Source organism: Mauremys reevesii, linkage group 1 (genome assembly GCF_016161935.1).
Source record: "Mauremys reevesii isolate NIE-2019 linkage group 1, ASM1616193v1, whole genome shotgun sequence".
NCBI classification, from domain to species: Eukaryota; Metazoa; Chordata; order Testudines; family Geoemydidae; genus Mauremys; species Mauremys reevesii.
In genome coordinates, this window is record NC_052623.1 from 144717257 (window position 1) to 144730791 (window position 13535).

At 40.7% G+C, this 13535-nt stretch overlaps 1 protein-coding gene across 3 annotated transcripts in view; it reads left to right on the forward strand.

The window, feature by feature from the left end:
* The window catches only part of PHEX (phosphate regulating endopeptidase homolog X-linked), a 133641-nt gene that overhangs the window by 94467 nt on the left and 25639 nt on the right, over nt 1-13535 (forward strand). For all 3 annotated transcript variants that reach the window (XM_039520930.1, XM_039520931.1, XM_039520932.1), the window contains one exon: nt 4946-5004. In XM_039520930.1, coding sequence (XP_039376864.1) covers nt 4946-5004 — 59 coding nt within the window. The remainder of the gene's footprint in view (nt 1-4945; nt 5005-13535) is intronic.

Sequence of the window (13535 nt, forward strand, 5' to 3'; positions counted from 1 at the left end):
TTGCTCTGACTGCTGATGTGGATGGATGTGAAACTGAAATATAGTATAAATAAATGTTTCTATTTTTTGCTCCCCCCTTCTCACCAGAACCACCTGTCGTCTTCTGACTTTCACTGTTTTACTAAAATATTTCCACCATTTCATCACTTTATTACAGAGATTTTTTTCTGGAAAAAGCCTTTCTCTTAAATAAACTCTGCAGGGAGGATTACCCTTGGCAATTAGAGTCCATAAAATGATGGATATTTAAGATATGGCTATGACATCATTCTTTGATGTTTCAATTGATTAATTCTCTGGTTCCTGCATTGTAAAAGTGGCAGCACAACGCTGAAAATAAAATGAGAGAGGGAGGCTGATTAATGTATTGATTAAGGAATGTACGCTGCCATTTTAAGATTCTATCCTTTATTGCACAATTTAACTAAGAATTGCAATTGCCAAAAAAAGCACATTACGACTATAACTCCACAGATAACTAATTCGGTTGCTTATTTTACATTCATGTCACTGAAATCAGACATTTTCCAGGCTCTGATTATCTCACCTTCTACCCTGCTCTTTCTTTCCTACTTCTTCCCCACGTGCCTTTATCTGCTGCTCCCACTCAATCCAGTTGCTTGACTCCACTCCCAGTGCAGATGTTTCTTTGATCTCAACCCAGTCCCTTAGCCTCTTCTTGCCCTATCCCCCTACCTACATTTGAAAATTTATGGGGCTTAGTAGCTTTGCCAGAGTCTCTGCTGGGCCAGAAGTGGCTGCTTGCTTCCAGTGTCTCAGTACTTTAGACCAGGGTTTCTCGATCCGTGGGTTATGACCCAAAAGTGGGTTGTCAGATTGTTTCAAAGGGTCATGAAGTGGCTCCCATGGGGCTGGCTGAGCTCAGCTCCAGGTGTTGTGACTTGTAGGGTTGCAGCACTACTCAGGTTTGGCCCAGCTGTTCCTCTGCCATGATGAGAGGTCAGGTGAAATTACAGTGAGTGCTGCTGCAATCCCAGGCATCAGGTAGGGTTGCCACCACACTTGCCAACTTTCACATGGTAAATAAATGCCCTGACTTTCACAATAAGCCAAAAATCAAGCTAATCCCATTTCAAAACAAGGCCCAAACAAGCCAATCCCTAAGAACCCCAACACTCTATGTGACTAGAACCCCCCAGCGTGCAGTCTGGGACTGTGCACCCCTGACTCTCTCCCCACCTTGCCCCTGCTTCCTGGGAGCCAATAAAAAAAAGAAGCAACAAGCTACAAGCCAAAAACTAGCCAACAAGCAACTCACATGCCAAGTAAGCCAAAAACAAGCCCAATTTCTGTGGTTTTTTTTGCGGGTTTGACATGTCCGGTGACCATCTGCCCGGTATTTAGGTGGCTTGGCTGTTTTTTTTTATGGATTTGCCAGTTGCCAAAAAAAAATAATTTAATTTTTACGTGGGTGTAAAGATTTGCATTATTATCACAATACACTGGGATATCTAATGTTAAAAGTTTCTGTGTCCACCTAGAGATGCTGCAGCGTTCCAACTTCTGCAGTTGAAGTAAGAAAATGTTATCAATCTCACCTATATGTGTTCTCTCTCCACATACTATAAGTGGCTGTTGAAGGAGGGGGAGTTGTGGTTGGTGGCTGAGGTTGCGGCGGGCTTGCCTTCTGTGATGGTGGGTGCTTTTTATTTTGCATTTCAAAGGTGGTAACCCTAGCAGCAGGTGGCAATGCCACTTCCAGAAATTTGGCCCAGCAGGACCTTGTCAGGGCAGCAGGGCCAAACCTGAGTGGCACTATGAGCCTGGAGGTTGCACATGGCTGGAGTGAGGAGACAGGCCCAGCCAGCCCTGTGGGACTAGAGCTGCAGGAGTAACTGCTGCGAGGTGAGTGTGGGGTGGGCTCTGCCACAGGCCTTCCCCTCCCACTCCTCAGTGGTGACAGAACCAGATCCCATGGCCTCCTACTCATCCATAGGGCAGGACCTGATTCCCCCTCCTCCTCCTCACTGCCTGTTTACTTGGTTGTGACAGGCCATAAGCCACTCGGGGCAAGATCCAACGCTCCCTCCCCCAGCTTATATACTGGGTCACATCAGGCCATTAACATTTACAAATGGCTTCTGAGCCTGAAAAGGCTGAAAACCATGGCTTTAGATAATTTCTTTTAGCTGGTTCTTGGAGTGTATTGTATTCGTGAGCTCACAAGTGTCTCACTTGCACCTGATGAAACATAGGTTAGGAAGGCTGTGGGGTGCTGGGAAAGGGTTGTGTTTGGTGGTCTCAGGGAAGGGACCAGACAGTTGGAAATTAAGGACGTGGTCTCTGAGGCTGTGTAGCTTGGTTTTAAAAGTGCCAAGGCACTTACTGTATGGTTAAGGTTTGGAAGAGCATTCAAGCAAAAGGGAACCCACCATCAGTAGTCACACTGGTGCAAATCCTGACTTCAGTGAGAGTTTTACCTAAGTAAGGACTTCAGGGTCAGGTGTCCATGCTGCACCCCATAAATCTTTCTAAATTTCACTTTCAGATTTCACTTTTCTAAAGGGGAATGAAAATATTTTAAAGCAGAGTAATTCAGAAGGGATTCCTCAACATTTATCTTTCAATATTTGTTGTTTTTAACTTGAGAGGATTTTTGCCTACTAAGACCTAAATTCAGAGTTGAATGTTTTTATAGATGCATTGAATGGCATCACTAACACTTGGAAAATAGCATTCCTTATACTGTTTTCAATAATAGTGAAGTCATTAATTGTAGTAAGAGAAACCCTTGACTCTGTTCTTTGCAGGCAAGTAAAATCAGAACTAACTGGTTTTCTATCCCAGTTTAAAATAATTTAAATAATTTTAAATAATTTAAAATGTTTTAATCTCTATGCATCCGACGAAGTGGGTATTCACCCACGAAAGCTCATGCTCCAATATGTCTGTTAGCCTATAAGGTGCCACAGGACTCTTTGCTACTTTTAATCTCTATTGTGTATGATCCTGTTACATGAGATTTTAATCTCTCTCTCTCTCTCATATATATGATTTTATATGTCCTGCCATTACCATATAAGCACCTCTCCATTAAAGACTGTGTTACCCTCATACACCCCTATGAGGTTGGAAAGTGCCGTTGTCCCCATTGTACAGATAGGGGCAGTGAGGCACAGAGATGCTAAGGCCTAGATTTTTAAAAGGTATTTAGGCATCACTCCATTCAGAACTGCAAGGCTTAAATAACTTAGATGGAAAAGCCACATTTTCAAAAGTGAATTAGGCACTAAAGGAGCCTAAGTGCTATTGACTTTCAATGAGACTTTCTAAAGTTTTGATCTTACATACTGAAGAAATTCTAGCATCTCATGTGATAATTCAAGAATTTTTCCCTTCAGATGTACAGACATTTATTACACCTGGGCCTAATTTATCACAGATTACCCATTAATTCTCATTATTTTTATATTTAATTTTATTTTAATTTTTTCATTATAAAAACCTAGGGTGAAATCCTGGCCCCATTGAAGTCAATGGCTAAATTCTCATTGGCTGCAGTAGAGGCAGAATTTCACCTGTAGGGAGGGTCTGACTCTACTCCCAGTAAAGTCTATGTGAATTTTGCTGTTAACTTCAATAGATGCAGTAAAAGTTCAGCCAGGGTTAATATTACATCCTTCAAATCTTGCTGGTGCAGGTTCTGTTACAATATTAGTGGAAAAGCTCCAATATTCAGGTTTGTCCATTGCATTTATGGTTTAGAACACAGAGAGCAGCAAGGAAAGCACGTGACCAATTGAAAATAATCCTTTTGTACATTGTTTGCAGACCAGTGCAATATTTGTAACCACGATGAACCACACTTTTGTTAATAACTAACTGACTCTTTTGTTAATAAATGACATTAGAGGGGGAGAAGATCACTGAGTTGTGGGGCAGAAGGGGATAATGCTTAGCATATTACATCTTCCAGCATTAACTAACCTACCTGTGTAATGGCCCAGTCCTACTCACACTGACACACAAGTAACTTTACTCAAGCCATAGGACTAACTATTTGAGCAATGTTACTCATGTGCGTGTTGGTTGGATCAGACTCTAAAGTAGGTAAGTAAATATATTAATCATTTTACAGATGGGGAAACTAAAAGATTAAATTGCTAGTCCAGACCGTTCAATGAATCAGTGGAAAAGCTGGATTCGAATTTCAGGAGTTCCTGTAACCTCGTCCTTTGCATTGTCCCCTAGCCCACAGTACAGAATATTTCACTTCTAGGCCATTGGTTAATAGTTGCTGAAAGCTATTGCAGTCTTTACTAGTGATAAAATAATTAGCAGTAGTTGCTGAGTGGCCTACAGAATGTTGAAATCATTTTTCTTTCTTTTGTTCTTATTAGAGATACATCCACATAATTGAAATCATCCTAATAGGCATGAGTAGTCACTTTGTCAGGGGTTGCAGGAGAAGCCATGGACTGAAAAGCCTTCATTACTCATTTCTAAGTAAACTCCTCTAATTTCTATAGGTAGTTTCTCCATGAGGGGGTTGAAGTACATTGCTGAGACAGTGCAAAGGACTTTGCACTGCTACTGTCTGTGTGGCACCTGTTCATTTTAAATAGAGGACTTCAGTGTCCAAGGCTGTCAGTTTGGCATCTTTCATAAGCACTAAAATCACTTAAAAAAGAACACAAAAATAGAATAAGTGTTAGCAAGTGTACCCTCCAGTGACGGCTCTGTTAAGCACTATTTGATTATAGTCATTTAAAATAATGTTGGTAGATAATAGATTTAAATGATCCAAAAATCACAGATAGCAATTTACAAATATAATTATTTCTGCAATTTTGTCATGTACCTAATTGCTTTTAATCTCTTGGTTTCATTTAACTGAATTAGCCTTTTATCTTTGATTATTCCATTCACAAGCCCAGCACACTGACAACCAATATTTTATTGCTGTTTTTTGCTGTTTTTACAGGTGGTTTACTAGTCCAACCACTGTCAACGCTTTCTATAGTGCATCGACCAACCAGATCAGTGAGTACCCGACTTCTTTTTCTTCTTTAATTATTTGTTCGGAAAAGGATATGTATGAAGGCATACCTTTTCAGCTGATACCAGGAGGAGCTACAGGTGGTTGGGACCTGAAAATCAGGCCCTGACGTGAGTCAGATCAGCCACCCCCAAATTTAAACATTTTAAGTTAGTGTACGCCACTGAAAATTCAAACCTAAATTCCTTCCATAATCATGCAATAATACAGCATTTTTGTACCAATGAATGTGTCCAGAGGAAAGTGGTTCAGATAGTAAGGGCTGAATCCTGATCTCCATCACATTTGTGCAAGTCCATTGAAGTCTATGGGCATGAATGGGTAGTATAGAATGCTGCGTTTGGTTTTAAATTCTTCTCTGATTTGTCTGATCTCATCTAATTACAGCACAACACCTTTTAACCTAATCTTCGATTACTGGTTCCCTTGTTTTTTAAATATTCTGGCCAGATAGCTTATCTTCATCATATTTTGATTCCAGGTTCCTGAAATAATATGGCTGAGATTTTCAAAGCTCTTTAGAGGATCTGGATGCCCAATTCCAATTTATTTTAATGAGAATTTTGCATCCAAATGTCTTAAGTGATGTTTGAAAATCTCAGACTATATTTCTAAGGCTGGAGGGATGGTAGTGTTACCTTTACCTTGATACCTCTCTTCTACCTCCCAGCTGTGAGAGTTACTGGCAGCATCATCCTTTCTTTTTCTGTGGCTTCAGGCTCTGCATAGCTCTCTGGCATAACCTCTCTGCTTGGGGGGTCCCTTACCACAGGCTTGTCGGAGTTCTCTGGTTGGCTCCCCCACCATTTTCTTAAATCTCTTTGTATCACACTACGAAATAATTCCTGAAACTAATGGAATGAATATGCCAGACTGAAGGTAGACAGGAAGTCCTGTCTAGTGGTTAAAGTAGGGAATTGGCACTTATGTCGCTTGGATTGTATGCTCAGCTATTCCTGTAACTCACTTGTGCCACTGTACAAGTCACTTAACTTCTCTGTGGCTCAGTGTACTCATTTGTAAATGGGTGCAATAATTAGGCTCTTATCCTAAAAATAGCCCTCGGCATATTCTGCTCCACTTTTACTGAAAGGTCACCTCTATTAAGCAACTGATTTTTGAGTGGTCATTTAAGATCGCTAGTCAATTCTGTGATAACTACACCTCTACCTCCATATAACGCTGTCCTTGGGAGCCAAAGAATCGTACCACGTTATAGGTGAAACCGCGTTATATCGAACTTGCTTTGATCCACCGGCGTGCGCAGCCCCGCGCCCCCGGAGTGCTGCTTTACTGCGTTCTATCCGAATTCATGTTATATCGGGTCGCATTATATCGGTGTAGGGGTGTATCTAAAGGACATAAGAAAAATAACTGCCTTTTCCTGTTAAATAAAGAATAAACTTCCCCGGTTTTCAGATTTACAGTATAGCTAAGGTTGAAGTTTAGCAAGCACAGAATAAAATCTGTTGCTGTTACATATACTTTATTATCAAATCCTTTCAAACTTACTGCATCATTCAGCTCTCTCAGCTGTTCTGACATAGCACATTAAAGAAAGCTATAATGAGAGGCTGGAGTTACTGATGCTGAATTTCATACTCCCTATGTCTAACGGTATCACGAAACAGAGAGCTGTCAAATGTAACCAATCAGTCATGGGTGCAGAAGCAATTGTATTTTATATTATGACTGCTGACCTTCTTGTACCACTTGCATTTGACCTTGGGTTTTAGATAGTGCTGCTCACTGTTTTTAAGGCTGTTCTCAGGTGCAAAAGAATGTACATGGTCTGAGCTGATCTGGTTCAGAGAGAGCCCGGTATGGTATTTATCTTTGCATGGGAGGGGTCATAAATAGTGTAGCTAGGGGGGGAGCGGGGGAGCGGCTGCTCCCCACTGAGCGCATTCCCCAAAAGTGGCACCTTTTAATTTTTACACTCGCCCCAGCAGTCCCGGTCTTCAGCAGCAATTCGGCGGCAGGTCCTTCATCCACTCCGGGTCTTCGGTGGCAATTTGGCGGCGGGTCCTTTAGCTGCTCCGGGTCTTTGGCGGCAAGTCCTTCAGTCTTCAGTGGCAAGACTTGGGGGGGGGGGTCTTCTTTGCTGCTTTGGCGCCTTTTTATGTGTTTGCTCCCCCCTGCTGGTAGAACCTGGTTACGCCACTGAAGTGGAACCTTTCACTGTCAACTATGTGAGCTCGGGAGAGGGATACAAACTGGTACAGTATAACTGGTCGTCCACCATTTTTTAGATAGGAAATTTACAATGAACTACTAGCCCTTGTTGAAAGCCAGAGGGATTTGTTGAACACTGGAGGCTGGCACTCAATGCCACTATCAAACCTCCTTTAACAGTTGATTAATTCCAGGAAAGAGCTCCACCATTATCTGGGATGGAATTCCTGAAAGTATCAAAAATAAGTTCATTCAAGAGGGCTGTACTCACTCTCTCAGAAAACTTCACTCATGAGAGCTACATCTTACCGTTTTTAGTAACCATTCATGTTGAATATCCTAGGAGCTGGGGAAAATACTACACAAACTGTGGCTATGGAGTCACCTCTTTAAGCAAACTAGATTCTACTATGTTTATGTTCGCTTTTAGTGTGTTACAGAAATATTTGTAGAAATGGTGAATTTTAAGTGAATGGGGGAGATTGTTTATGAAAAGCAAGTTTTATATTAGTAAGTGATAGGATTTACAGCAGAAACCTAATTCTAAAAGCTAATTGGAGCTAATCATAATAACCAGTACAACTTGAATTTCAAATACTCACAACAAGCTGCTTGCAAACAGTATAGAGACAAAAGACCGTTTTGTTTTGAACAATGAATTCTGAGTAGTGAATACATTCTAAATAAGCCTAAATGTTTTATGGACAATGCATAAACATAGAAAGAAGTGAGCGTAGTCTTTTGGTGGATACTGACAACTACTGCAATATGTCCCCTTTCTTATGCCCATCTCACTCCTTCATGCCCAGCTCTGGATTAGTGAGTGGAATACTGGTGGCCTGCTATCTCATCCAGGGCCTTTGGCAAGTCCGTTTCTCATATTGTCTATCCCTTACAGGCCCACGTGCCTGAAAGAATGAGCCAAAATGGCTTCTGTGGCTGCAATATATTTCACCGATATAAACTACCACTGCATTTCATTAACTACCACTGCATGTTCAAGGAAGCACTGCAAACTCCAAAAAGGCAAACTGAGTGTTTTTAATCATCTAGATTATTTAATTTCATCTTGTATTGAGTACTGACTCATAAGGAAGAATGCCACCTACTGACTCATGAGATCTTTCTTAGTAGAAAGCAGAAACATGATGATTAAAAAATTAATGAATAGATTGCGGAGAATACAGAAAAATTTGCACGAAGATGGCAATGCTATCAGCTTGGTTGAGCTTATGTACAAGTAGATTCCTATTGCCCTGCCCACATTGTCTTTATTTCACTAATATACAGTATATAGAAGCCAGAACCCATTTTTCTAGTTTCTAATTCTTTCTTTTAGATAAAACAGACCTGTTGACAGTGCAAGTTGTTTTCTCAAAAGAGAGGTAATCAGATATACCAGGTAAAGGAATGCAACAGTGTTTGAGCTATACAGGTTGTCAGTTATAGGCAGTATACGTACTGTTACTAAAGTTACATCAAAGAATTCTTTTATCAGTTCATTCTGCTTGGTTTCTCTTTCCTTAAATAATTCACTTGTTAACTTAACTGAGGTGAATTAGATTAACCAATGCCCATTTTTTTGGAAAAGTTGAAATTAGTTTCTTAACATTTGACCTCATATTGAGTATTTACTGAGCAATGTAACCCACCGATTTTGGGTAGTTTTTACTTAAGGAAGTAGATGTAAGTCATTGCCTTTATAAACAGATCCATATACCATGGTAACTGAGTATGTAGTATAGGGAATACTGCAAATGTCATGATTTTAATTGCAACCATTGGTACAGTGCATTGACTGGCTTATCTTTTTCCATAAGGGGCTTTCAGAGCCTGATCTAAAATCTATTGAAGTTACTGGAAAGACTCCTATTGACTTCAATAGGCTTTAAATCAGGTCCTTATTGAATTAGGTACCTAAGTAAATCAATCAATGTTAAAAAAAGTCATAACAGGAAGACTTATGGCAAGCATCTACTACTATACTTCTACCGAGGAAAGAGTTTAGCATCATTATAGCACTCAAAATGCAGCATAACTCTCTGGCCTTTTAAAGACAAAAAATGGAATGCTACAACAAAGGGTAGGTCCATACTTACCGCGCGGGTCGACGCGGTGAGTTCGACTTCTCGGAGTTCGAACTATCGCGTCTAATCAAGACGCGATAGTTCGAACTCCCCACGCGCTCCGGTCGACTCCGGAACTCCTCCACCGCGAACAGCGAACAGCGGTGGTGGAGTCGACCTTGGAGCCGCGGAGTTCGACCCCGCCGCATCTGGATGGGTAAGTCAGTTGAACTAAGGTAGTTCGACTTCAGCTACGCTATTCGCGTAGCTGAAGTCGCGTACCTTAGTTCGACACCCCCCCCGCCCCGTAGTGTAGACCAGACCAAAGAAGAGAACAGGAAGCTTGAAATTTGGCAGGCTTAATTTCATTAACATGTATAAATATATAATATTTTCTATTATGTTTGAAAACTTGAGCACTTTTGATCAGCTAATTATGATTATAGACAGTGCATTTGCATGGGATGAAGCTAAATTTAGGCCTACACTGAATCATATGCTCATTAAATAAGAACATATATAGATGTATCAGATATTGAGCCACACTGGATAGATATAAACATATGTAGATATAAGTGTCTTTTTTATTCACTTATTGTGATATGTCAGTTCCCTTGATGTATGGTGTCAGTTAAGATGCCTCTGCCTACAGAGAGAGCTGCCTCATTACATTTTAGAGGAAGAACCCTTTGAAAATGACAGAAAATGCCAGATGAGACCTTATATCTCCTGCTAAGCATCTTGCAAGATGTATGTGCTTGATGGTGTGCAGCAGAGGAAAGCTCTGTGGTATCTGGTGGCTAAGGAAATGCAACAAACACAGTGTGCAGCATTCATGGTCTCAGAGAAGCAGCTGCAGTTTCCTCAGGAGCTCTGTTCTTTTCCTGAAGGACTGGGTTAATCAGAAGTTTACTGATGAAGGAGCAGTTTCAAAATAGTCCATTGGCTTTCTGAAGGCTAATGGGCAGAGCAGTTTTGGAATTAACATTTTTGAGCAGTGTTCTTAATTAAGAGATTCAAGTTGTTCCCATTTTCCTAATGACCAGCGGTCACTTTCATTTTAAACTACATTCACAAGCAAGACAATGAGCAATTCTCTTTTTTTCCCCCCCTCTTCCTTGATGTTCTTATCTACAAATGCTCAAAATAGAGGAATTTTTTCCTTGTATGTTTCTTGTTTCTGGGGAATCCTAGATATTTCCTTTCCTTAAGAAAAATATGTAAATGTTTTTTGTAAAAACATTCTTTCCCTTTTTCCTAGGTCCTTAAGTGGCCCACCTCACTGTGTTGTCTGAGCCCTCATAAACATTAATGCACTTACCCGCACAAAACACCTATGAGAGAGGAAAGTAGTATTATCCCCATTTTCACACCTCTATGAGAGAGGGAAGTAGTAGTATTCCTGTTTTACAGGTGGGGAGAGAGATTAAGCTTCCGTCTCAAAATCAAATGGGAAATCTTTGTCAGAACTGGGAACTGAAAGTCTATTGAGTCCAGTGCCTTTGCCATTATATCCTCTTTCCTCTCTCCCTGTGAGCTGAATTTGCACCTACTTTTAAAATTAAGGTTTGCACTGATGCACAGTATGGGCCAGTTAGTCTGCCTTCCACAGTTTAGTCTGTTTGTTCTGTGAATCCACAGGATGTATGAGGTGAAATGACCACTCTTCTTGTTCGCCTCCTTGTGTGAGTTTGAAACCCTTTGACTTTTGGTCATCACTCCATCTTCTGTTCATCTATTACCAATTCTAAATGTCATAATTTGGATCTACCCTATGAAAATTTGAAAACCACGTTACAGACTTTACACATGTAAATTACGGAATGTTGAACACAATTCTGAACAAAATTTACATCTTAGGGATCACCTTGTTATTTATCACCTATCGCTAGTATCTATGTGCTGGGATCACTATGCGGTCAGAATCTGTTTTAAACATGCCAGTGCAGTTAGTGGTAAATGTGGATGAATGGATGTGATTTGGAAAGTGGTTTTGCTAACACAGTTTAGAAGACCCAGTGCTACCCAATCAAATATTTTACAAGATAAATCTTACAGCATTTGAAACCAGAGTTGGAGCTGAACCTAAAATTCCCCATGCTCTTGTGGGTCGTCTTTGCTGCTCTGGTTCAGGCTCATCACCAGTTAGAATAATGTAAAATGTGTTATTTTTTGCATAGTTTCAGTGCACTAGGAGGTGAAACCAGGAACTTAAAGTGTTGCTTTAATTGTGGGGATTTTACAGTGGCGCAGTGGCTTTTTTTTTTTAAAGTTGGGTAAACTAATCTAAACTAAATTCCACATTCCCCAAATGGGAAATGGGCAAACTCTGTTTACTTGTGTTTCCTCTCAAGTATGTGACTGGGATTTTGGCTTTGTTCAAATCAAAATTCAATGGAGCAAACCAACGTGGTAGATTTGGAAGATGTTTGCATGAAGCCAGGTGGTGTTAAACTATTTCCTTTCACAGCCCTCTAGTTGAAAATGAGCAAATCAAATTACTTGTGCTTATTTGGGCAAGTAACTTCATCTCCCTGTGCCTCAGTTTGCTTATCTGTGAAATGTGAATAATACTTACTTCTCTTACAAATATGTTAATTAATTAATGCTGATGATATAGTTTATACATACATGTAAAGCACTCAGAGAAGACCACTGCTGTAAAGGTGGAAAATGCTGTATTTTAAAACTTGAAATGTACATCAACAAACTACACATCTCCTTCTTAGGGATGCAGGTTGAGTGTTGATATGTGAGTCAAGTTTCCTTCAGTGAAGTTAAAAGTAGTTCTGTGCAGGTCAAGGATGTCAATTAGAATAAATTCAGAGCGAAACATTTTAAAAGCCGGACCGGTACATTCAATTGCCTGCAAAGCTGTAAAAAAAAAAAAAATTGCATTTTGGGAGTATATTCTAAACAAGTGGAGGGTTCAGTAGATACATAATGGAAGGGCAGTAGCAGCAGCAACAGCAAATATTTTTAAAGGTGGATCTGTAGGGCACCTTCACCCATAAACATTTTGAAAGAAAAAATAACAAAAACAACCAGAAAGTGAATCATTTTCCACAACCAGGAAAAGGAAAATGTCTTGTCCAAATAAGTGGTATTTTTATTCCTAAATTAAGACAATGACGTGAGAGGAAAAACTGCAAATTTCAGGCGCAATCCTGTAAACATTTATGCATATGAGTGTCAAAGCCTGGCCCAGTCTCCCTGTCTGGACAGATACCCATCTGTTGTGAATGGACCCAACCTCTGGATGCCATGTGCTCCTGAGCCAAATAGGTCAGGCAGAACTGCATTGTTGTTCATAGATCTGGGTCTCTAAGCACATTCCCAGGTGCAGGGCCCAGTTTCTGAGATGTGGGGCTTCACAGCTAAGCTGCCTTAGATCTCCTAATCAGTGCCTCAACTCTCTCGAGCCCTCCTGTTGCTTATACATGTTCCTTCAGAATTCCATCTCACTGTGTGGGTGCTCTGAACTCAGTTAACCTTCTTAAGGACAACGTAGCAGGCAGGCAAGGAACACAGGCTTATCAAATGAATTTCTTAACCACAGCCACTTTTACAGTTAAGAAAGTACTAGAGAGTTACAGTTCTTTGCAAAATAAGTAACAGTCCTGAGACACACCCTCCCCATGACTGATCTTATCCTTCCTGTGAGTCTGAGGGCTGGTCAGCATTTCACATGAGGCAGTATCTCTCCTACTGTCTTTTACTGTCTCTCACTGGTTTTCTGGTATGTGATAGTGGACAGCTCTCTTCTTCTGAAAGCAGCCCACCCCTTACATGTAGTCTCTGATTCTGTTTTGCCTTGTGACCAGACTGGGAAATTCTAACCCCAAGTCATGCAAGTCCCCATGAAGAAAAGCATTGTCCTCTGTGTTGGGCCAGTGACTGAGAATCATTCAGAGTTGGTGGCCCTTGAAGGCTCTCCTACTGTAGTCCTCTCTGAGATGTGCCACACCCTATCCTGGAGGGGTAGTGTCTGGACTGGCCTTGTCAGGGTCAGGCTGGCTTTCCAACACAAAATGGCAGTTAGCACATTAAAATGGATCACAGGATATAAAAATGGAAGTCACAAAACAAAATCAAGTTCACAGTTTGATACATGCATATCTCACTTGGTCACGGTGCGTTACTTTACTCACACAAATAGACTTATTAAATCAATGGAACTACTCATATGATCAACATTACTCACACCACATTAATATTTATAGAATTGGGCCCTTGGACACTGACAGGGGCGGCTCTAGACATTTCGCTGCCCG